Source organism: Notamacropus eugenii, chromosome 2 (assembly GCF_028372415.1).
Source record: "Notamacropus eugenii isolate mMacEug1 chromosome 2, mMacEug1.pri_v2, whole genome shotgun sequence".
Classification (NCBI taxonomy): Eukaryota; Metazoa; Chordata; class Mammalia; order Diprotodontia; family Macropodidae; genus Notamacropus; species Notamacropus eugenii.
The window spans coordinates 431,918,941-431,942,960 of NC_092873.1; the positions used below are offsets into that span (position 1 = coordinate 431,918,941).

Consider the following 24,020-nt stretch of genomic DNA (forward strand, 5'->3'; position numbering starts at 1 on the left):
TGATATTCTAATAGTTTTATTTATAGTAGCCAGCTATGCTGCTCAGTCTAGGAGACTGGACTACTGCAAATCAAATTATCATCAATTTCTGATTTTCAACAGCATAAAACACATTAGCAAACTCTCCCAGTACAGCCATTTATTGCCATGAATGAGGACCTACAGAACAGCTTCAGTCATGAATGTGGGTTTGTGGATCTTTTTCCATTTTGTGGGGATTATGATGGTGGTTATGGCTCTGGTTAGCATCTCTTTTTTTCTTTATCTCTAGTTCCAACGTCTCAATCTCCAGGGTCAGTTTATGTATCTCCAGAGCCATTTTCATATCCTCGGAATTTGGGAAGCACTGCATAAGCTTGTAGCCTGCTGAAACTTTCTCACAGCCTTCAGGGAATTTCTAAAAAATGGAAACAAAGAGATGGTTTCAGAAAGGGTTTCATTTGGGGGAAAGCGTGAGCTTATTTTAAGGTCTGTGCCAAGATTTTTCCTGTCCTGAAGAACAGGAAGGAGGAGAAGTTACTTGGGATCTGAGTAGCATTTCTTTTGAGGATTGAACCAAGACACAGCAATGGATAACTGTAACTGGAAGAAGACACTGGCAAGAATGCAAGCTGGATCTAAGGACGAGAGCAAGGGGAGAGAAGGGAAATTGGTACAAGTAGCTGTACAACCCAAACTGAAGCCATGTCACCTCTTGCAGAGAAGTACATGGGGAGCTGGGACAAGCTGGATGATACTTTCTGAGATTCTGAATTTTCCATTTTGTATATTGTAAGAGGAATGCTGAGATTTGAGCTGGCAGATACATAGCTACAAAAATTACCAGCATGATTAAACCAGGAATTCAGATTTAACTAGCTTCACCTAGCTTTTGTTTGATTTTTAAAGTTTTGTTTTTTACTAGTATTTATTCTCTCGCTCCCCTCCTCCTCCCCAACCTAACAATTAAAAAGAATAAGAAAAGTCTTGTAAAAAATATGCATAGTCTAGCAAAACATATTTCCACTATGGCTCCAAATGTATGCCTCATTATGCATTTTAATTTTATGACCCCTTTGGCAGGAGATAGATCATTATGCTTCATTTTCAGTCCTCTGAAATTGGGGTTTTCCATTGCACTGATAAGCATTCTAAAGCCTTTCAAGTTATTTTTATTTATAATGTTGTCATTGTAAAATTGTTTTCTTAGTTCAGCTCACTTCACTAGGCACCTGTTCATAGAGGTCTTCCCAATTTCCTCTGAATCTCCCTCTTTTGTCATTTTTTTACAGGAAGAATAAAATTTCATTGTCTTCATATACCATAACTTGTTTAATCCATTCCCTAATAGGAGGTTAACCCCTTGATTCCAGTTTGGGGAAAATACAAAAAGCTGCCACTAATATTTTTGTATGTATGGGCCTTTTCTCTCTTTCATTGATTTTTAAGGGGTATAAGCCTAGAGGTAGTTGGTATTCAAGCTTTTATTCTTGCCACAACTATATTTGCATGGTAATAAGAAAGGATTTTTAGAGCAGGTTGATCTTTTGCCACTACTCCTAAATAGCTCCTAAGAGGGTGGTCTTCCAGAATCTCTGAAATGAGTTTTGGGGACATAAGTTTATAACCAGAAATTTATCAGCATTAACAAGGAATTTTCTGAACCCCCCAAGATGGGTCGTTGTCTGGACTATAGACTCTGAGGTAATACAAGACAAAAGGAGTCAGAAGAATAGATGTAGTCTTAGTTTAGGGTATTCTAAAGGCTTTTGTTACTCCATGGGCTGGTTGTGCTGAAGTACTAGTGTGCCCTGGGAGAGACTTTCTAGCTACCACGTAGAAAACACCTTTATCTACTCCCAACTCAGCAAGATGCTTCAAAGAGGAAAGAAGTAATTCCTGTGACTTCAAACATCTCAAAAATTAACATCTACAGGTATATAATTTTTTAGTTATGATTCATGTGCTTTCCTTCCTATGGGCATTATATTACTACTTCTCCTGTGGGCATTTCACACCTTACGACCTTGCCCATTTTCCTATATTTCATGGAGGGGGTAATATGAGGAAGAAGTTAACCACATAGGCATTACTTACCCATTCACACTTGGGCACCTGTGGGATCCAAGATCTGTTCTCTGAGCAAGTGATCACTTGAGGGCCAACCCGATAATAGCCAGGGGAACAATGGACTTCGGCATTTTCATTGCTGTGGTACCAAATCTTCTCTGAAGACATTTTTCCATTTGATATCTCTGGTTTTGGACAAAGAACTAAAACAAAAACACCCTCATTGAGTAGTTTATATTTCTCAGATGGAAGGAATCATAAGGTGAAATAATGAAAGTGAAAAGAAATATGCCTAAAGTATTCTTGAAGTCTAGTGGTTTTTCTATTTCATCTCCCCTCATCAGCTTGAATTCTAAAGAACCTTTGGCAGCTCATTTCCCCTTCCTTTCTCTCATTTTCCTCTCATTAAATGGGAACTAACCTACCTACTAGATAGGGTTCTCTGATTACAACAAAAACAAATAAAGAGATATGTGTCTTTATGAAGACACACATAGTTTTATATTTATATGTAATATATCATGTAACATATATTATGTGCAAACCCTCTGCAGCATCTGAATCTCTCTTGACTCTACTTTGAGGAATGGTTTTGGCTCAGATGGCCACTGTTAAATTTAACCTGCAAACATTTATTGTCTTTTACTACCTAATAAAGGATGAATCCCAAAAAAGTAACATGCATTGCACATGATATTATATATCATATCATACAGTAGTGACCCCACATATGACTTTCAGGCAAATATCTGATACTTCTTAGAAATTTGATATTAAATCAGGAGCTCCCTTACTCCATCTGCTCCTGCCAATACCTTTGCCAATCCTGTCACATCCCCAAAAGACACTGTGAGAGGTAAAGTGCTAAATGTAATCACACACAGGTGAAGAAACTCTGTTACAAGATCCTTCTTGGTTCCTTCTTTTTATTAAATAAGGCTGGAATTACCTTGACAGTGAGGGAAAGCATGTGACCATCCTGAATACCCGCAGGTAATTTTTGCCTCTCCAATCAGGACATATCCATCATGGCATGAATATTCCACACCAACCTCAAAAAGTCCATTACTTATTTTATAGTTCCCATTTGCAATGGTCTTAGGTGATCTGCAGTCTAGGATGACATGAAAGTGAGAAGAGGAAGACTGAGAATGATGTCAGTTAAGAAAACTTATGGACTTTTCTACTTATCACTGACAAGAATAAGAACCAGAGGATCTAGGAAAGGTCTTGATCCTTTCCTTTCAGCAAGGTCTCCAATAGGATCGCTTGGCTTGACTCCCCATTGCAGTGGCATCCTCCTACATCATTCCCAGATTAAGGCTGCAGAAGGATGAGGTTTGATTAGGGAAGTCTTTCTGGATTGCTGAGGTGCCAGTATTCTGTTCTTCCTTGGTTTACATGTATCCTCCCAGTGTAATATAAACTCTTGGAAGGCAGGGCTGCATATTATTACTGCTGCAATACTACAATACCCTGAATATTGGTGGAGAGGTGGGAGGGGAGTAAGCAACCTGTCTTACCCTGGTGGAAGTTCTGTTGTAGAAATTCCCTCTACCCATCAACAGCTCATCTGTAACTTAAGGTCTTGGTTTCCTGGCATTCCAGGAGATTAAATAACTTGCCTGTGGTCATACTACTAATACGTACCATGGGTGGGACTTTAACCCAGGACCTTCTGGGTCTATTCACAATGCCAGTAATTCCCATTTAGTGGTCTGTAAACTCCTTGGGAGTTTTTGACAGTAGTCCAAGGGATTTGAACTAAAAATTTTTCAGTGGTGCTCTAAGTATATTAAATTAAGTACATTAAAAGTATGTTTAAATATATTGAAAGTGTATTTGAGTATGTTAAATTGGTACATTAATGAATACAATATTATATAATAAATATAGTACATTAAAATTAAATTAAATATACTGGTATATTAAATTAACCTGTGAGTGTGAAATACATTTTTGCTATTGTTGCAAGGCATTTACAAAACTACAAGCATCAAAAAACCCTGCACCAAGCCACAGTGCCTCTTACCTTACACATAATAATCCCATCATAAATACTTGCAAGTTTGAAGAGAGCTTGATGTGAGAAAAATACAGTCTTCCTTCTTCTCTCACCCCATTCCTTTTACAGAACTTTTAAAACCTTTTAAACTTTTAAAAACCTTTCTACTTTCCAGCAAGGCACAGGAATTTAGGATGCCTAAGGTTAAAAGGCCTGGAATCTTAACATTATTATTTAGAATAAGGGTTAGATATGTTCTGCTTGGCCCCTAAAGGTAGAACTGGAGTAAAGGGTGGGAGTTACTGATGGACAAATTTAGGCTTGGTGTCAGGAAAATCTTCCCAGCAATTCAAGTTCTCCAAGGGTAGAATTAGATGCCTCAAAATGTGGTGGGATTCTCCTCCTGAGAGGTCTTCATGTGAGGCTGGATGACCACTTGTCAGCTATTTTGTAATGGGATTCCTTTTGTGAATGGGATAGATTGGATGCGGCTCTGCTCCTTTCCAGCTTTCAAAATGTCATTCTTTGATGCTGAGTGATAAATGATAGGACCATATTTCTAGAGCAGCAAGGGACTGTAGAGGCTCTTTAGGCCACCTATCCTATTTCTCCCTTGTTACAGATGAGGAAATTGAAGGCCAGAGAAGGTCAATGACTTTTCCACAGTCACACAAGTAGTATCAAGCATAGGACTGTGATGTAACATAGCACTTATCCTTGGTAGACATTAATATTGAATCTAAGAACAAATATGTAAGAAGACTTTGAGTAAATTTGAATACTCTAAGCATGCATTCCTACCCTACAAGAATGCATTTTTACTTTAATTCTTTGGAATGGAGCTCTTGGGAAAAAATGTTCAGGCAAACCAATGGTTTACATGCCCACTTGAAAAAGACTATATGTGTATGGGTGGGGTGGTGGTATGGGAGGAAACCATTACATAGCCTTTAATGAGGGATTTTAATGTTAGGACTTTGATAATTGTAGCATCTTTAATACCAAGTGAAATGTTAAAGATTTCTTCCTTGGTTCTGTGGGAAAGAGGTCCCTAAGTCATAAAGGTATTGGAAGTCAAAGAGGTTTAAAACCCTCAGCAATCTAGGAGCATTTTCATTGACTTGTCTATGATTCAGTCAAATTAGTAGCAGAATAACAGACAGGAAGGTCAGAAGATCTGAGTTTGAATTCTACCTCTGCCACTTCCTAGATAATATGACCCTCCTTTAAGCTTAGCTTCCATTTTTTTTATAGACATGTATTTATATACGTTAACATACATCTCATATCCTCATATCTACCTACACACAGGTGGCTGTTGCCTTCCCTAATAGAATGTGAGCTAGCTCCTTGAGGGCAGGGACTGTGGAGCTTTTGTATTTTAAATCCTGATGCCTAGCACAGTACCAATTAAGAAGTAATTGCCAGCATCTGTAGGAGGGACAATGAAAGGCTGAAGTGAGCTGTGTAAATATAAAGTAGGTGAATGGAGAAAAGTGATAGGTGTAAAAAATGCTGTGAAAGTGGAAATAACAAGATTTGGCAGCTGACTGGATGTGCTCCTTGAGGGAGAGTGAGGCATACACAATGATATGAAACTACAGAGCACAGTCAATAGAGTACTAGGCCTGGCATCAGGAAGACCTCAGTCCAAATGGAGCCTCAGACTCTTACTTTCTGTGTGACTGGGACAAGGCACTGAACCTCTATCTGTCTCAGTTTCCTCAATGATAAAAGAGACTTAATAATAGCATCCATCTGCCCCCCCCCCAATTGTTATGAGGATCAAATGAGATAATATTTGTAAATCATCTAATGTAGAGTGTCACACATAATAGGTGCTTAATAATTCATTATTTTCTTCCTTTCTGTTACTAACCTGGGAGGCTGGAAAAACCTTCAATAGAAATAGGGACATTCAGAAGGGGGTGAGTCTGGTGGCAAGATAACAAGTTCTGTTTTGAATATGTAAAGTTTGAAATGTCTCTGGGATTTGAAATGAACGACAGGGAATGAGTTTTGCACAAGTATACTCATTTATTATAAGCTCTTATATGCTATTATAAGAAAGTGGTCAGGTAGGTAGGGAGCCAAAGGGAGAAAGTAGCTCAGGAAAGCCTACAGAAGAGAAAGTATGCAGGAGAAGAGGTTGGCCAGCTGTCCCAAATGCAGCAGATAGGTCAGTAAGGATGAAGACTGAAAAGAGACAATCAGATTTGTTTATTAAGAAATCAATGGTAACTTTGGAGAGAGCAATTTCAGTTGACTAATGTAGGCAGAAACTAGATTGAAAAAGGGTCGTGAAGTGAAAGGAAGGGACGAGAGGGCAGTAAGTGTAGACAACCTCTCCTAGAGGGTTGAGAAGTGGAGGAAAGATATAGAATGATAGGGATTTAAAGGATAAAGGAGACATCTTCATTTTTAAGGCATGAGGACAGGAACCAGTAGAGTAGGAAAGGCTGAAGATTAGAGATTGGGGTGGGCAGGAAGGTTGAGGTTGTGTTCTTCTGGAGAAAAGAAGAGGAAATAGAATCAAGGAAACTTGTATCAGAGTTGACTTGGCAAGAAGAAAGGCTATGTTATTGTCAAGGACTGGGGGTAGAGGAAGATAGAGTTGAGTAATATGTAAAGAGGTTTTGAATTGAAAAAGGAAGAAGAGAGAGCTCACCCTGAATATTCTTAATGTTCTCAGTAAAGAGGCAAGCCTCTCAGCTGAGAAAAAGTAGAAGTAGAAGCTTGAAGAAAAAAGATTGAGACAGGTTTCCTTACAGAGAGAGACAGGGAATCAAAGCCTGGCTATAGCATGAGCCCAGTTGAAATAGAATGACATGAGTTTATAATTTATCTAGTCAATAGGAGTGACTTTCCTACCTCTGTTCAGCTAGCACATGATATGTGGAGGAGTGAAACAATGGGAATAACTTGAGGCTGACGTTTGGCCAGGAACAAATGGCAATAGGATGAACGGTCAAGTGATTCAAGAGCAAAGGACTGTAGCTTTGAATTGCCAACTATAGAGTGAAGGTTGGAGAGGAAGGAAAGTCAAGTCAGAACAAGGGCAATGCCTGAGAAAATGTAGAGAGGCAGAGGGATTGAAGGTGTGAAGGATGACACTGAGTTTAGGAGGCACAGAGATAGAATTACAAAAGGTTATGCTAATGAATTACAGAAGGTTATGCTAAAATGGAAGATAGCAATTGATCTGAAGACCTTCAGTGATGGAGAACAAAGTAGTTCATCCCAGTTTTGGGCATTTAAATTGTTAGGAAGTTTTTCTTTATAGCTAGCCAGCCAAAATCTCCCTTTCAGAAAATTCCACCTAGTGTTCCTGTTTCTGCCAAGAGGAATAAGCCCAGTTCTTCCATGTAACAAACATGTCTTCAAATACTTGAAAGCAATCCCTGAAATCTTTTCTTTTCCAGTATAATGAATGACTCCCAATCTTTAATCAATTTCCAAATGGTATGCTTTTTAGTTCCCTTGCAACCTTCTTGACTTCCTCTGGATATACTTCAGTTTAAAATTGTCCTTCCTATTATTTCCTAGAACTGGAAAAAATAATATCAAAATTCATGTGGAAGAACAAAAGGTCCAGAATATCAAGGGGACTAATGAAAAGAAATGCAAGGGAAGGTGGCCTAGCTCTATCAGATCTCAAATTGTATTATAAAGCAGCAATTATCAAAATCACTTGGTACTGGCTAAGAAATGGAAGGGTAGACAAGGGGAATATGCTAAGTACTCAAGACACAGCAGGCAATGAATATAGCAATCTACTGTTTGATAAACCCAAGGATGCCAGCTTCTGGGATGAGAACTCACTGTTTGACAAAAATTGCTGGGAAAACTGGATAACAGTATGGCAGAAACTAGGCAGAGACCAACGCCTGACACTGTACACAAGAATAAAGTACAAATGGGTACATATCTAGGTATAAAGACTGATACTATGGACATATTGGTGGAGCAAGGAATAGTGTATTTATCAGATTTATGGGGAAGGGAAGAATTTTTGACTAAAGAAGAGATAGAAAGCAATGTGAAGTGCAAGATAGATAATTTTGATTACATTAAACTGAAAAGTTTTTGCACAACCAAACCCAATGCAACCAAGATTAGGAGGGAAGCAGAAAACTGGGAAAGAATTTTTGCATCTAGTATCTGTGATAAAGGCCTCATTTCTTAAATATATAGAGAACTGAGTCAAATGTACAAGAATGCAAATCATTCCTCAATTGATAAATGATCAAAGGATATGAACACGCAGTTTTCAGAGGAAGAAATTAAAGATATCTCTAGTAGTATGAAAAAATGCTCTAAATCACAATTGATGAGAGAGATGCAAATCAAAACAACTCTGAGGTACCACGTCATACCTATCAGATTGGCTAACATGACAGAACAGGAAGATCATAAATGTTGGAGAGGATGTGGGAGAATTGGGATATTAATTCATTGTTGGTGGAGCTATGAGCTGATCCCACCATTCTGGAGAGCAATTTGGAACTATGCCCCAAAGGCTACAAAAATATTCATACCCTTTGACCCAGCAATATCGTTTCTAGGACTGTATCCCCAAGAGATCATAAAAATGGGAAAGAGTCCCATGTGTACAAAAACATTTATAGCAGCACTCTTCGTGGTGGCCAAAAACTGGAAATCAAGGGAATGCCCATCAATTGGGGAATAGCTGAATAAATTATGGTATATGAATGTAATGGAATACTATTGCACTATAAGAAATGATGAACAGGAAGACTTCAGAGAGGCCTAGAAAGGAGCATATGATCTGATGCTGAGTGAAAGGAGCAGAACCAGGAGAACTTTGTACACAGCAACAACTGCAGTGCAGAGAGTTTTTTCTGGTAGACTTGGAACTTCGTTGTAATGCAAGGACTTAAAAAATTCCCAATGGTCTTTTAAGGCAAAATGCCTTCCACATCCAGAGAAAGAACTATGGAATTCTATCGCAGAATATAGGAGATCATTTTCTTTTGTATTACGTTTTGGTTTGTTATATAACTTCTCCCATTCATTTTAATTCTTCTACACAACTTGACTATAGTGCAAATGTATTTAAAGGAATGTATGTGTAGAACCTATATAAATTGTATGCCATCTCTGGGAGGTAGAGGGAAGGGAGTGGGGAGGGAGGGGAAAAACAATCTAAGTTATATGGTAATGATTATAGAAAACTGAAAATAAATAAAATTAATTTAAAAAATAAAAATATCTTTCCTAATACATGGTGCCCCAAACTTAATGTGATACTCCAAGTGTTCTGTGTTAAACAAACTTTTTTCCTCATCAAGAAGCTTTCCCTTTTTTCCTGTGTAGAAAAACTGTTCCATCATCACCTTGACCATGAGGAAATTAATAAAATCTAAAAAATGTGAATAAGCTAGCAATGCCTTATGACTTAGAAATCAGTTGTGGTTACCAAATTCTTCTTTATTTTGACACTTGGATATTTCAGGTCTCCATGTGCCTTCTTGTTGGCATATACTCTGTCTATGGGAACTTTTACAATGAAATGTAAAATAATTCCCGGCTGTATATTGGCAGTCATTGTTGAAGCATAGGTTTTTTCCATCAATCTCTGGTGATGGGCAACATATCTCTGAGAAAAAGATTTGTTGAAATTAAGAAGGCAACTAGATTTAAATTAGAAAGTAATGAAATTGTAAAGATATTTCAAGGGTTGGGGATCAGGTTTCCACTTAACAAAAAACAAAAACAAGAATAAACAAAAACCACCACCTACATCTCAAAGAGACTAAAGGCAGGGAAATGAAGTGCTATGCCATTTGGATTCTTCTCCAAGTCTGCCTTTGACTTGCTGGAGGATTCCATCTAAGGCAAATATATCTAATTGTTTTCATTTTCCTATTGGAAATCTTAGTAATAAAGTGCTATATTAAATGTGTGACTGAGCTAAAATAATTTTATTCATTAGCCAAATTTGATATCTTTGATTTCATCTGCCTCTTTGTAGGTATTATAAAGAAAATCATATTTATTCTAGTTATTTGTGTAACCTGAGATTCCAGTCAAGCCTGAAGCATTTTGCATAAGACCCAAAATTGGTGGGGGAGCAATGATGACTTGTTGCTCTGTGCTGAAGTTGGTTTGAAATTTCAGAGACTTTCCTTATTCCAGTTTTGAGAGGACATGTGCATTTCCAGAGTCTCTTGGAGACTGACTCAAGATATTTGGAGAGAGGCAGGCTTTAGAAGGCATGTAGGCAAAGACAGCACTTCCACATGTCCCTAATTTCAACCTTACTTTCCTGAAGACTTCAAGGAATTTCTCCTTAGGTAAGATCAGAATCTCTCTCTCTCTCAGTCTGTCTCTCTGTTTCTGTCTCTCTGTTTCTCTATCTCTTTGTGTCTCTGTCTCTGCATCTCTGTTCCTGCATTTGTCTCTGTGTGTGTTTCTGTCTTTCTGTGTATCTCTGTCTTACTCTGTCTCTGTCTCTCTCTGTGTCTGTGTCTCTCTCCCTCCTCCCCCAAGACCCCTCAGCTGAGTAAGAGCTTCCATTTATGGAACCTGTAGAATTTTTCTGATTTCTATTTGTCATCTGCTTGTATAAATGAATTGACTTGCTTTTCACATTTTGTGATGATCTTTTCTGAAACTACCATTTGGGGAGTAGGGATCAAACTGGTGTTCATAAGCTTGGGTCCTCTTCCTCTCAAAGACGTGGTGGCCAGCACAGCAAATTTTTCAATCTTAAAATAAAAAAGGACAAACTATGCTTCTAGACCAGTGATATTAGAGGGAGGGAAGAGAGGATCTAATTCTTCCTTCTGAGAAAACAGAGCAGTCAGTCCCATGGCCCATTGTGGTGATATTATATATTGTTCTGGTGCCTCTGACTAATCTCCCTCCTCCAAGTTAGCCTGGAGAAGAGAAACAATGCAAGAGGAGAGGTTGGCCAGCTGTCCCAAATGCAACAGATGGGTCAATAAGGATGAAGACTGAAAAGAGACAATCAGATTTGTTTATTAAGAAATCAAAGGTAACTTTGGAGAGAGCAATTTCAGTTGACCACTGTAGGCAGAAACTAGATTGAAAAAGTGTTGTGAAGGGAAGGAAAGGAAGAGAGGGCAGAAAGTGTAGACAAACTCTCCTAGAGGGTTGAGGAGTGGAGGAAAGATATAGAATGATAGGAATTTAAGGGATGAAGGAGACACTTTCAGTTTTAAGGCATGAGGACAGGAACTGGTAGATTAGGAAAGGCTGAAGATTAGAGATTGGGGTAGGCAAGGATGTTGAGGTTGTGTTCTTCTGGAGAAAATAAGAGGAAATAGAATAAAGGAAACCTGCATCACAAAGACTGGGGTGGAGGAAGATGGAGCTGAGGATTATGGAAAGGGGTTTTGAATTGAAAGAGGAAGAAGAGAGAGCTCATACTCAATATTCTTAATTTTCCCAGTAAAGAGGCATGGCCCTCAGCTGAGAAAAAGTAGAAGTAGGAGCTTGAAGAAAAAAGATTGAGACAGGTTTCCTTAGAGAGAGAGAGACAGGGAATTAAAGCCTGGCTACAGCATGAGCCCAGTTGAAACTGGATGACATGAGTCTACAATTGATCTAGTCAGCATGAGTGACTTTCCTGGCTCTGTTCAGCTACTGCATGATATGTGGAGGAGTCAAACAATGGGAATATCTTGGGGCTGAAGTTTGGAAAGGAAGGAAAGGCAAGGGGTGAATGGTGAAATGATTCAAGAGCAGAGGAATGTAGAGCTGAATTGTCAACTATAGAGTGAAGGTTGGAGAGCAAAGAAAGCCAAGTCAGAACAAGGGTAATGCCTGAGAAAATGCAGAGGGGTAGAGGAACTGAAGGTGTGAGGAATGACATTGAGTTTAGGAGGCATAGAGAGAGATGAATTACAAAACATTATGCTAATGGAATTACAGAAGTTAATGCTAAGATAGAAGATAATAATTGATCTGAAGACCCTCAAGGATGGAGAATAAAATAGTTCATCCCAGTTTTGGACATTTAAATTGTTAGGAAGTTTTTCTTTATAGCCAGCCAAAATCTCCCTTTCAGAAAATTCCACCTAGTGTTCCTGTTTCTGCCAAGAGAAATAAGCCCAGTTCTTCCATGTAACAAACATTTCTTCAAATGCTTGAAAGCAATCCCTGAAATCTTTTCTTTTCCAGTATAATGAATGACTCCCAATCTTTAATCAATTCCCAAATGGTATGCTTTCCAGTTCCCTTTCATCCTTCTTGACTTCCTCTGGATATACTTCAGTTTGTGATAAACCCAAGGACTCCAGCTTCTGGGATAAGAACTCACTGTTTGACAAAAATTGCTAGGAGACCTGGATAACAGTATGACTGAAACTAGGTAGAGACAAATGCCTGACACTGTACATAAGAATAAAGTCCAAATGGGTACATAATCTAGGTATAAAGATTGATACTATGGACAAATTGTTGGAGCAAGGAATAGTGTATTTATCAGATTTATGGAGAAGGGAAGAATTTTTGACTAAAGAAGAGATAGAAAGCAATGTAAAGTACAAGAAGAATAATTTTGATTGCATTAAACTGAAAAGTTTCCGTAGAACGAAAGCCAATGCAACCAAGATTAGGAGGAAAGCAGAAAACTGGAAAAGAATTTTTGCATCTAGTGTCTGTGATAAAGGTCTCATTTCTGAAATATATAGAGAACTGAGTCAAATGTACAAGAATACAAATCATTCCCCAACTGAGAAATGGCCAAAGGATATGAACAGGAAGTTTTCCAAGGAAGAAATTAAAGATATCTGTAGTCATATGAAAAAATGTTCTAAATCATTATTGATTAGAGAGATGCCAATCAAAACAACTCTGAGGTACCACATGACACCTATCAGATTGGCTAACATGACAGAACAGGAAGATAATAAATGTGGGGGAGGATGTGGAAGAGTTGGAATAGTAATTCATTGTTGGTGGAGCTGTGAGCTGATCCAACCATTCTGGAGAGCATGATGACTTGTTGCTTTGTGCTGAAGTTGGTTTGAAAATTTCAGAGACTTTCCTCATTCCAGCTTTGAGAGGATATGTACGGTTCCAGAGTCTCTTGGAGACTGACTCAAGACATTTGGAGAGAGGCAGGCTTTGGAAGGCATGTAGGCAAAGACAGCACTTCCACATGTCCCTAATTTCAACCTTACTTTCCTGAAGACTTCAAGGAATGTCCCCTTAGGTGGGATGAGAATCTCTCTCTCTCAGTCTGTCTCTTTGTTTCTGTCTCTCTGTGTTTCTCTATCTCTTTGTGTCTCTGTGTCTCTGTTTCTGTGTTTGTTTCTGTGTGTGTTTCTGTCTTTCTGTGTATCTGTCTTACTCTGTCTCTGTGTGTCTGTCTCTCTCTGTTTCTGTGTCTCTTTCCCCCCTCCCCCAAGCCCCTCAGCTGAATACAAGCTTCCATTTATGGTGCTTATTCACTCATGTAGTTTCTTAAACATTTTAACCTGTAGAATTTTTCTAATTCCTGTTTGCCATCTGCTTGTGCAAATGAATTTACTTGCTTCTCACATTTTGTGATGATCTTTTCTGAAACTACCATTTGGGGAGTAGGGATCAAACTGGTGTGCATGAGCTTGGGTTCTCTTCCTCTCAAAGAAGTGGTGGCCAGCACAGCAAATTTTTCAATCTTAAAAAAACCAAAAAACAAAAAACAAGCTATGGTTCTAGACCAGTAATATTAGAGGGAGGGAAGAGAGGATCTAATTCTTCCTTCTGAGAAAACAGAGCAGTCAGTCCCATGACCCATTGTGGTGATATTACATATTGTTCTGGTGCCTCTGCCTAATCTCTCTCCCCCAAGTTAGTATAGCAGTTAAGGTTATAAGTAGCTAGTATAAGGTCAGAAAAGTAGAAAAATTGCAAAGGGAATCTTAGATGCCATTTACAACGTGTCCCAAAAGTTAACCGAGCATAACAATTACAAACCGTCTCCTCCAGTAGGGGAGCATAGTAGCTATTAGCAAATACCTCCTAAATAAGTTAACTGAGGCCACATCCTCACTCTGTGTTAAATGATGGGAAGCCAGCAGAGCCCAAATGTAATGGCCCCTCAGTCCAGTATTGCTAAGTGCCCTTGGTCTGTAAGCTTCAGATGCTTTCCTAATGGAAGACCCCAACAGACCAGCAAAGCATCATGTTAATGAACTAACCCTAAGGTGTTGCTGATAACTCTGAGATAATGTTGTTATGTTAATGAATTAAGACAAAGGTGGCTTGGCTAAGAGTCTGTTTGGTCTCCCACCTCCAAAATCCTAGAAAAATAGGAACTGAACTCCTGCCCCCCAAGCACTCGCCTGGCTGCTACGGGTCCGTGCTGCCCTCAGTGCTCCCAATATTAATCCAAAGTTACTTAAGGGTCTTTTTGTGCCCTTTCTCCACCCCATTTTCCTCCCCACAGTTCCTGCCTCCCTCTACCGTCACATCTCCATCTTTACACTCTCTACGTATCTATCCTCCTGAGCTGTTTGCTTCAGAAGGGCTCTCTGTGCCTTTTAAAAGTGAGATTGAAGCATTACTTCCTACTTACCGTCATTGTGGTTTTTCTCTGATAGTGTCCAGAGGACCTGCTATGCCTGCCCTGACTCAAAGGTAATCCCCTTTTTGGTGCCCCATCTTACTTCATAAACTTGGAACACCAGAATTGAGACTAAATTTTGCTGACAGCCACCCCTACTATGAAGCAACGTGGGAGAATGAATTTATTGGCAGAAAGCAAGGGTGAATAGATGATCCTCATGTGATGTTCCTGGAGGGATATTTCCATATTTGGTTGCAATGATTCAATAACTCACCCGTTCTCTTGTTTCTATGGAAGCAGGAATCAATCTCCCTTGCAAAGGGGTGGGCAAGAATCTAGCCACATATACAAGCTGCTCCTCGAGTTGGTTATGTATATACTTATACATGCCATGGATACAACTTACATGGACAGTATTCAATGGACATTAGTATCCCATTTCTAGACTTTTCTCACCCGGACATTTCCCTATAAAGATACGCATAAAGTCAAGAACATTTCCTCTTTAGGCCCTTAGGTGACACTAATACCTTATATGCAGGAAGAGAATTGTGCTGTTTATTCAAGGCTTAGATTTTTCCCTTTTGATGCAAAATTTAAAGAAACTCATCTCCAAAATTCTGCCATTTTAACAAAAGAGCATATAAAAATGAAACTGCATAATTATTATTAAGTGCTTTGTAGAAATTTTTTCTGTATCAAATGAAAAAAGAAGAAGTAGTTTATAAAATGCAAACATTGCTATTTAAAAGATAAAATTTGTTGGAGTGCTCTAGTCTGTATATCTACTGATATATAAAATTGATATACTACTGATAAAACTTTCTTACAGATTTATTAAAATGAGCCATCAGAGATTATCAAGCTACAATGGATTCTGTCAGGGTCAACAGGATTCCATGAATTAATCCTTACAGAGCCTTAAATAGTGTCCAAATACTAACTGTATTAATTCGAATCTTCCAAATTTAGAATGTGTTATCATTTGGCTAGATGAAGGTCTGCTTTTGCTCTTTTTGTGGTAAAATTTTACCAAGCAAGTGAATAGAAAAAAAAAAGATTATAGATGATATATTTAATGCTTTCCTCCTATTCTTACATATATAGAGGGGGCAAAAAACAAACTTTTGAGCACTTAAGAAACAACTTATACAAAAATCCAATTGATATGTTAATTATCAATAATTCTTATGTATTCATTAAAGCAAGTCCCTAAGAGTCCCTGTTCTATTACAGATTGTATCAAAGTCAGTAGCATTCCCTCTATTAACTCTGACAGATACCTAATGGAATTGGAGTACTGGATGTCTGACTACATCAAAGATATAATGACGTCTGGCTAAGATGGTGGTATGGTAAGTCACACAAAAATTCAACTCTCCTACTTTTATTCTAGTTATAATATATAAAGAGTACCAGATTGAACAGTGACCAAGAAATCCAAAGAATAAGTTCCTTCAACTATCCCAGGACTACACACCCTCAGAAGCTATGTAGTCTGGCATAAGACACCTGACAGGGAATATAATAGGAAAGAAGAGAGGAGGAAGGGAGTGATCTTGGGAGTGAACTTTTCTATTTCTCACAAATAGATTGCAAGGAGAAGATTATACATACAGACACAGAAGGGGTGGGAGAAGTGGGTACCACACAAACCTCACTTATCTGAGCTAAAGAAAGGAGCCATGAACACATACATGTGAATACCATCTTGAAGAGCTTAATACAGAAACACATTGAACTTAATAGGAAAATAGACAGGAACAGGGAAAAGAAAGGAGGGGTTTTAAGAGGAAAGATAATATTGAAGAGGAAAGAGTCAAAAGCAAAAAGAAAATCCTTTAGCTTCAGAGGCTATGTATGGACGAAAATGGAAAAAAGAAGAGGTAAAGACCAGAGAAAGGGCTTTGGCCAAGGGGAAGAGAGAAAGGGTGATAAACAAAAACAGATTGTTCCTATTATAGGTCATTACCATACTCCTCTTTCACTACTGTCCTCTCCCTTGTTAAAAAAAAAGGGGGGGGGGGGGAGGAGCAAGGGACAAAAATGGGGGAAGTATAAGAGGATAAGTTGGAAGGAAATTCATAATTAATAGTCATAACCATGAATGTGAATAGAAAGAACTCACCCATACAAAGGAAGAGAATAGAAGAATGGATTAGAAAGCAGAACCCAATAATATGTTGTTTATAAAAAACTTACTTGAAACATAAATGTTCTCACAGTTAAAATAAAAGACTAAAAAAAAAGTTATTATGCTTCAGGTGAACTAAAAAAAAAAACAGGTAGAAGAATAATGATCTCAAGGCAACAGTAAAGATAGACATGATTAAAAGAGACAAGTAGGAAAACTACATTAGGCTTAAAGGATAATTCTGGATTATGTGACCCACAGGATAGAGGACTAGACACTTTTTCCAATCCCTGCAATCTCTCAAACCTCTCGAATGTATGAATTCTATGGAATAGATGAAGAAGACACCTAGAACCCCAAAGGGGTAAAAATCCAATGAACTAACAGCAGACAAGGCTCAGCACTCTCTCCTTCCTTGGTTGCCATGCTCTAGCAGGACCAGGCTAAGATGACCCATGGGCTTCCAATGGGATTAAATTCTCTCCTCTGCCACCTGCTGGGGCCCTAGAAAATGGCTCTGACTGGGACTTCAGAATGGCAGTGCTTTGTCCTGGAACAGAATTCAGCTGAAGAACTAAGGAACAGAGATCACCGGGGCAAGGCTCCAGCATGTGTAGTATGTACTACTGTACATACTCCACTAAGCCTCAGGGAAAGTGGACTGGAATCCATCTGGGGTCAGTTCTGTTCCTCTAAAAGTCATCTGACTTCCTTGATTTCCTTCAAGTTCCCTCTAAAACCCTACCTTTGACATGAAGCCTTTTGGAATCCTTCCTTTTTAGTTCTTCATAGCCTTCGCACTCTTAATGATAATGAGTCTAGCTTGTAGATGGTTTGTTTCTACATAGTTTTTTACATGTTGTTTCCCCCATAAGACTGTAAGCTCCTTGAGGGAAGGAGACTCTCTTTTGCCTTTATTTGCATCCCTAGGATGTAGCACAGTGATTGACACTTAATAAATGTTTATTGACTGACTGACTTGGGGCAGAGACTGAAGCCATTGAAATGCGAATTCTTTGGTTTTGGAGGAGACTGAGCCAACTTTGAGGTCCAGGCCCCAAGAAAATCACAAGCAAAAGGGGAAGAGGCAGAAAGAAAGCAATAGGAGAATAAAAGGGGAAAAGATTGAAATGATCAGAGATGTGAGGTAGATGAAAACTCAGTTGAAGACATTGAGCAATAGTGGATAAGCCAATAGGGAAGATGTTAATAACCAAAGGGAATACGGCATCCAGATTAGGTAAAAGATTCCAGACATCTTTGAATAAATATTGCAAGACAAAGGAAATGAATCAACCCCTAATGAGAACAAGGACTCTGCAGAGAACCAAAAGAGCATAGAAACACAGCAAGACGTTCCTTAATCGTTTAAAAGAGAAACTAAGAAATGTAGAAGGAGAATTTATGGCCTGCGTAGCAGAAATAATCAGTAGAATAGAAATACTTGAAACCATAGTGGCAAACCTCACCAAAGGAACAAAAATTAGAACTGGTTGAAAATACAAATACATTGGAGTGAAGGATAAGTTGGAAGAAGAGAAGCAAAAAGAATGACATTAAAAGCAAACATGTTGTCCATACAAGTAAAACATGTTGATATCAAAGACAGGATGCATAGAGTCAAAGTAAGCATTATAGGTCTCCTTGAAGAATGTGAGGAGTTAAAACATCTGGAAACTGTAATGCCAGAAAGAATACAAGAAAACTACCTGAAACTTCTGAAAACAGAAAATAAAGTTCTAATTGAAGGACTCTACCAGTTGCCTCCAAGGAAAAAATATTCCCATGCAGCAAACACACACTAGTTGAACTGAAAAATTACAATGACAAACAACAAATTCTGCAAGCTACCAAGAGAAAGACTGACAATATAATAGAAATTCAAATAACATAAAACTGACTCTTCTGTACCCAGAACAAGCTTCAAGAGAGAATGGAAGAATGAATTCCAAAGAGCAAAGGTGCTGTAGATGAAACCCAAGGTGACCAACTTGAAACATTAGTGCAAAAACAAACTAAACATTGGTGAAAAAAAATGAACATTCAATACAAAGAGGATGTTTAAAGTATTCCTACAATTAAGGAAGGAAGGAAAGAGGCATTTATTAAGTGCCTACTGTTCGCCAGGCACTGTGCTAAACACTTTGCAAATAGTATCTCATTTCATCCTTATAACAACCCTAAGAAATATGTATTATTATTATCTTCATTTTACAGTTGAGGAAGAGAGAGGCAGAATGAATATGGTAAAGGCCATGGATAATGGCCTGCACAGTAAGGTTAATAGAAAATTTCTGCCATGAGGTGATACTTCTGTCCTTGCTGTTACCTGTAGGAACTGGTATTTATAAGTGAGGCACATCAGGAAAAAAAAAACCGGTGAGCAAGATCAACAAGGCAATAAAATAGAAACTGTTTAGAAGAGGCCCATCTCTGAAGTCAGACACATTCTCTTTTTTCACCAAGCCTTTGGAGAGTTGAGGAAACTAGGGAAACAGAGGTTAAGTGACTTATCTAGGATCACAAAGCTAATAAATATCTGAGGGTAGATTTGAAGTCTTCCTGATTCCAGTGTTTGATCGAGTGTGGCACCTACCTGCCTAGACTTGAACAAACCATCTGCTTTTTAAATACCCCAGACAACAGAAATGCAGGAATTTGTAAATAAATACCATAATCAATAGTATAATAAAAGATAACAGAGAGAGAATTATGAAATTTCTTTCTAAAAGTATGCATGGAATCACTAGTGAAAGCAGAAGTTCAAGCAGAAATATCATGGAGTAAACCTCACAACATCCCATCTATAGAAATCAGTGTTATTACTGGCAGTAAATTGCAGAATGGTTGAGTACGTAAAGGGAAGAGGAGACAAGGAAAAAGAATTGACCAGTATAAGGGGCATGAATCATGGGGAAAATGTCTAGGGTAAACAGAAAAGGAAGATGAATAATGGAGGGAAAAAGGAAAGAAAATCCTTTTGAGAAAAAGGCACAGAAAATGAAAATTGAAAACAAATAAAAACATGTTGAGGGGGAGAAAAAGAAGGGGAATTCTTGACTACTTAACTGGGAGAAAAAAGACTAGATAACTAAGTCAAAGGAAGAAAGAAGAAGGAACCAAGTCAAGCAAAACTCTTCAACTAGGGAAAGGGGTAACAAATAGGAAAGGGCAGGGAAGCTTGAGTATGACAGGAAGAAACCATGTAGAAATATGGTTGCCTTAAAACAGATTATGCTAAAAAATAACTGAAGAGGCAAAGTACTCTCTTTATAGAGGAAGAGGTGGAAAAATCATAATTTGAAAAAAAAAATTTAGAGACAAATGGAGAAAAATACAAACCTAACTCTCACAACTCTAAATGTGAAAGGATTAAACCATCCAATAGAACCAAAAAAAAGAGTGACAGGTTGAATAAGAAACTAAAACACCACAACTGATTGCTCATGTGAAACACACATAAAAACTGGAATTTGTTAAAAAAAAAATAGGGTAGTAGATCAATGGAAGTGACTATACAAGGGAGAATCAGAAACAGTGGAACTCAATTATCCAGCATTTGAGAAACTGGAAAACAAATTACTAAGAAAGTGTTACTTAATCAATAATTGAAGAAATATTGTCTATAATTAGTTCATGTGTGTATAATAAGTATGATATAATAAAAAGTTAATTTATTAACATAGTATTATATCAAACTGCAAAAAAATTGCTGTTTATCTAGAATAAAACAATAGCAAAATTCATCTGAAGTAACAAAAGTCAAGAACTGGAAGAGGAATAATGAAAAAAAAGTAGGAAGGTGTTTAATAGTCCCAGAACTGAAACTACAAAAATAAGCAATTACTCAAACCATTTGGTATCAGTTAAATTAAAAGTCTATCAGTAGAACAGAGTACTTATAAAATATCCATGAGCATAGGAATGTAGTACTATAATATTAAATTTAAAGATGGGGGAAGGGCTTATGATGTGAGAAGAAATGATGGGAAAATGGAATGTATTATAGCAGAAATTAGATTTAGATCAACTTTTCACATTATATACCACAACAAGCACCACATGGATACATCTTTTAAGAGTAAGGAAAGAAATGTCTTTTACAACTATGAACAGGGGAAGAATTCACTATCAAATATGGGATAGAGAAAATCACAAAAGAAAATGAGCAATTAAAGCTTATAGAAAATTTAAAAGTTTTGATTCAAACAGAACCAATGCACTTCAAATGAAAAAGGAAAGAGTTAACAGAGAAAAAGTCTTTGTTGCAAGCTACTCTGATAAAGGTATGATAGCCAAGATGAAAAAGGAAGTGATTACAATATATAAATAAGATGAGAGCTATTTTCTTATAGATAAGGTTGAAAGATATAATCAGGCAGTTCTCAAAAAAAGAAATCAAATGATCAAGTTATATTTAAAATACACACACACACAGAGAATACTAAACCAGTGATGGAGAAATGCAAATTAAAATAACTCTGAGATTTTACTTTACTCCTTTCAGATTGGCAAATATGATTAAAAATGACAGTTGTTGGAGGGGCAATGAGAAGATAGGCATACTACTATTTCAGTATTGATGGAGCTATTGAATTAATTGGTCTAGCCACTCTGGAAAGAAATTTTCAAATCCCTTGAAAAAAAACCGTGCTCTTTCATTCAGTAATGTCACTATTATGTGTATATACCAAAAGATATCAAATAAAGAGAAAAAGGGATCCATATTTACAAAAATATTTATAGCAGCACTTTTTTTTGTTGTGCTGTGCAAAGAATTGAAAAGAAAAGGGCACCCACCAATAAGGGAATGGCTGAAAAAGTCATAAGATATGAGAAATAATGAAATGATGAAAGAAGGGATGTATTCAGAGAAACATGGGAAGACTTGTATGTAAGTGATGTTTTCTTCTTTCAGCTGACCTTCATACCCCCTCTATAGAACTGATGTATGTATTTAGATATTTTCATGGTTTCTCTCCCTTATTCCCTCCTTGAGAGCAGAGTGTTTTTGCTCACTCCCACATTTTTGGTATACCCAGGCCTTAGCTTGGTGTCTAGCACACAGTAAATTCTTAATATTGACTTACTGATTGACTGATGCTAAATGAAATAAGCAAAACCAAAACAGTTTATATAACTTGTAAAGAGTTTTGTAAAGAAAAAACAGTCTGGAAAGACTTAAGAACTCTGATCAGGACAATGGCCAACCACTACTGAAGAGCAGTGATTTCAAACTCAAATCAAATAAGGGGTCACTTAAACAGACATAATGATCCTTGCTGTGGGTTGCATATTAGCTTAGATAACCACAAATTAACACTATCTATATTTTATTGCATTTTCATTTATTTTGTTAAATATTTTTCCTAGTACATTTTAATCCAGCTTGGGCAGGAGTTTTGTGGGCCCCATGTGACTTGTGATGCTAAAGAATCAATAGTAAAAAGTTACCCACTACCTGAAACAGAGTTGGGGGACTTGAGGTAAAGATTGAGATACACATTTTAAGACCACCAATTTGTGTCTGCTTTGTTTCATTAGGATTATTTCTTAGAAGGCTGTTTTTCTTTGGGGGGGTGCATAATTAGGGAAGGAAAAGGGCATGTCATAGGGATCCTTCCCCAAAAGAAGAAAAAAAAATAAATGAGGATCATTGTAGCATTTTTTAAAAAAGTAATTAAAAAAATAAATAATATTTTCCAAGGAATGCATTATCCTGTAGCCAACTTGGTGACAAGAGTTTCTCAACCTAGCAAGGAGAGGCTAACACAGCAGACACATACCTAAATAGAAATGGAAGGAATTCACCTATCACCTCTTGAAGGAGACCCCAAAATGAAAACTCCTAGGAATATTATAGACAAATTCCATTTATCTGTCCATCCATCTGTTCCTTTACTGTGGGAGCTGCTAAATGTTTTGATCATGACTGTGTCTCTGTAGTATTTGAATGGTTACTTTCTGGATGCTTGCAAACAGTTGAGCACAGAAATCTATTTACCCAACAGGGAAGTAAGAGAGGAAGAGACCAAGACAAAGGAAGGGATGATAAGAGGGAGGGCAGATCAAAGCAATCAGTGGCTAGAGGCAAAACAGATTTTTGCTCAATGAGACTTTAAGAAACAATAAAACAAAGTCAAAAGAATGAAAAGATAGAAGAAAATGTAAAACATCTCATCAGAGAAGCAACTGACTTGGAAAATAGATCAAGGAAAGATAATTTAAAAATTATTCGACTGTCCAAAAGCCATGATACAAAAAGACCCTAAACATCATATTTTAAGAAATTATTAGGAAAACCTGCCCTCAATTCAGAGGGTAAAATAGAAATGGCAAGAATGCACCCCTTCCTGAAAGAGATCCGAAAATGAAAATACCCAGAAACATTATAACCAAAGTCCAGAGCTCCAAGCTCAAGGAGAAAAATGTTGCAAATAGCCAGGTACATTAATGAACTGTTGGTGCAGTTGTGAAGTGGCCCAAGAATTCTGGAGAACAATCTGGAACTACGTCAAAAAGCGTTTTCCTTATTAACCCATTGAGGCAGCTTGGTGTCTCGGGGTGTTGGAGTCAGGAGCCTGTCGGCAATTCACTTAAACCTCTCTAAGCCTCAGTTTCCCCATCTGTAAAGTGGAGGTGATAATAATTGCACTACCTGTCTCATAGGGTTAATGTGGGGAAAGCACTTTGCCAACTCCAAAATTCCATAGAAATGAGTTTCTATTAATCAAAACCTAGCCCACCCCTCGTCTCTAAAACCTAGCCACCCTGGCGAGATACTTTAGAGACAGTGTCCAAAGGAAACCTCCACTGTCACACACATTTTAAATACTCTATACGCCTTCTATCCCCAAGTCCCTCTTGGTTGCCATGACGACGAACTCACTTCCAACCCTCTCTCCCTTGCCCAAGGACAGTAAGCGGTTCTGCCCGGTGGCCAGGGTGGCCCCAAGCCTCCACTCACCCGGCTCTGCGGATAGGCACAACAGCCGCAGTGACAAGAGTCCGAGAAGCACCAGCGCCCGGGGGGCACTGGGGGACACGGGGCTCATGACGCGCACCGTCCCAGGACAGCAGCAAGGTTTGGAGGTAGCTTACGCTGAGCGCCCGGGATGGAAAGAGGAGCAGAGCGTCCACAGAGGCGCTGTCTCTGGTCTCTGGGAATTCCTCTTTGGCAAGGAGTGAGCAGCCAGGGCTCCTAGTCCCTAGCTAAACGAGGGCGGGCCAAGGGTGGGGCCAAGGCTCTGAGCCCAGGGAGTAGCGGAGTCTAGCGCAGGTGCGGGAAA

At 38.2% G+C, this 24,020-nt stretch overlaps 1 protein-coding gene across 2 annotated transcripts; it reads right to left on the reverse strand.

The window, feature by feature from the left end:
- On the reverse strand, positions 1–24,020 carry LOC140529374 (apolipoprotein R-like). 2 transcript variants are annotated; one of them, XM_072647983.1, is made up of 4 exons: positions 23,699–24,020; positions 2,999–3,163; positions 2,077–2,252; positions 1–397 (listed from the first exon to the last, which is right to left on the reverse strand). In XM_072647983.1, the coding sequence occupies exons 1-4, from the start codon at positions 23,784–23,786 to the stop codon at positions 173–175; spliced, it is 654 nt and encodes a 217-aa protein (XP_072504084.1). In that variant the 5' UTR covers positions 23,787–24,020; the 3' UTR covers positions 1–172. The 2 variants fall into 2 exon arrangements, with proteins under 2 accessions (XP_072504084.1, XP_072504085.1); XM_072647984.1 differs by lacking the exon at positions 2,999–3,163.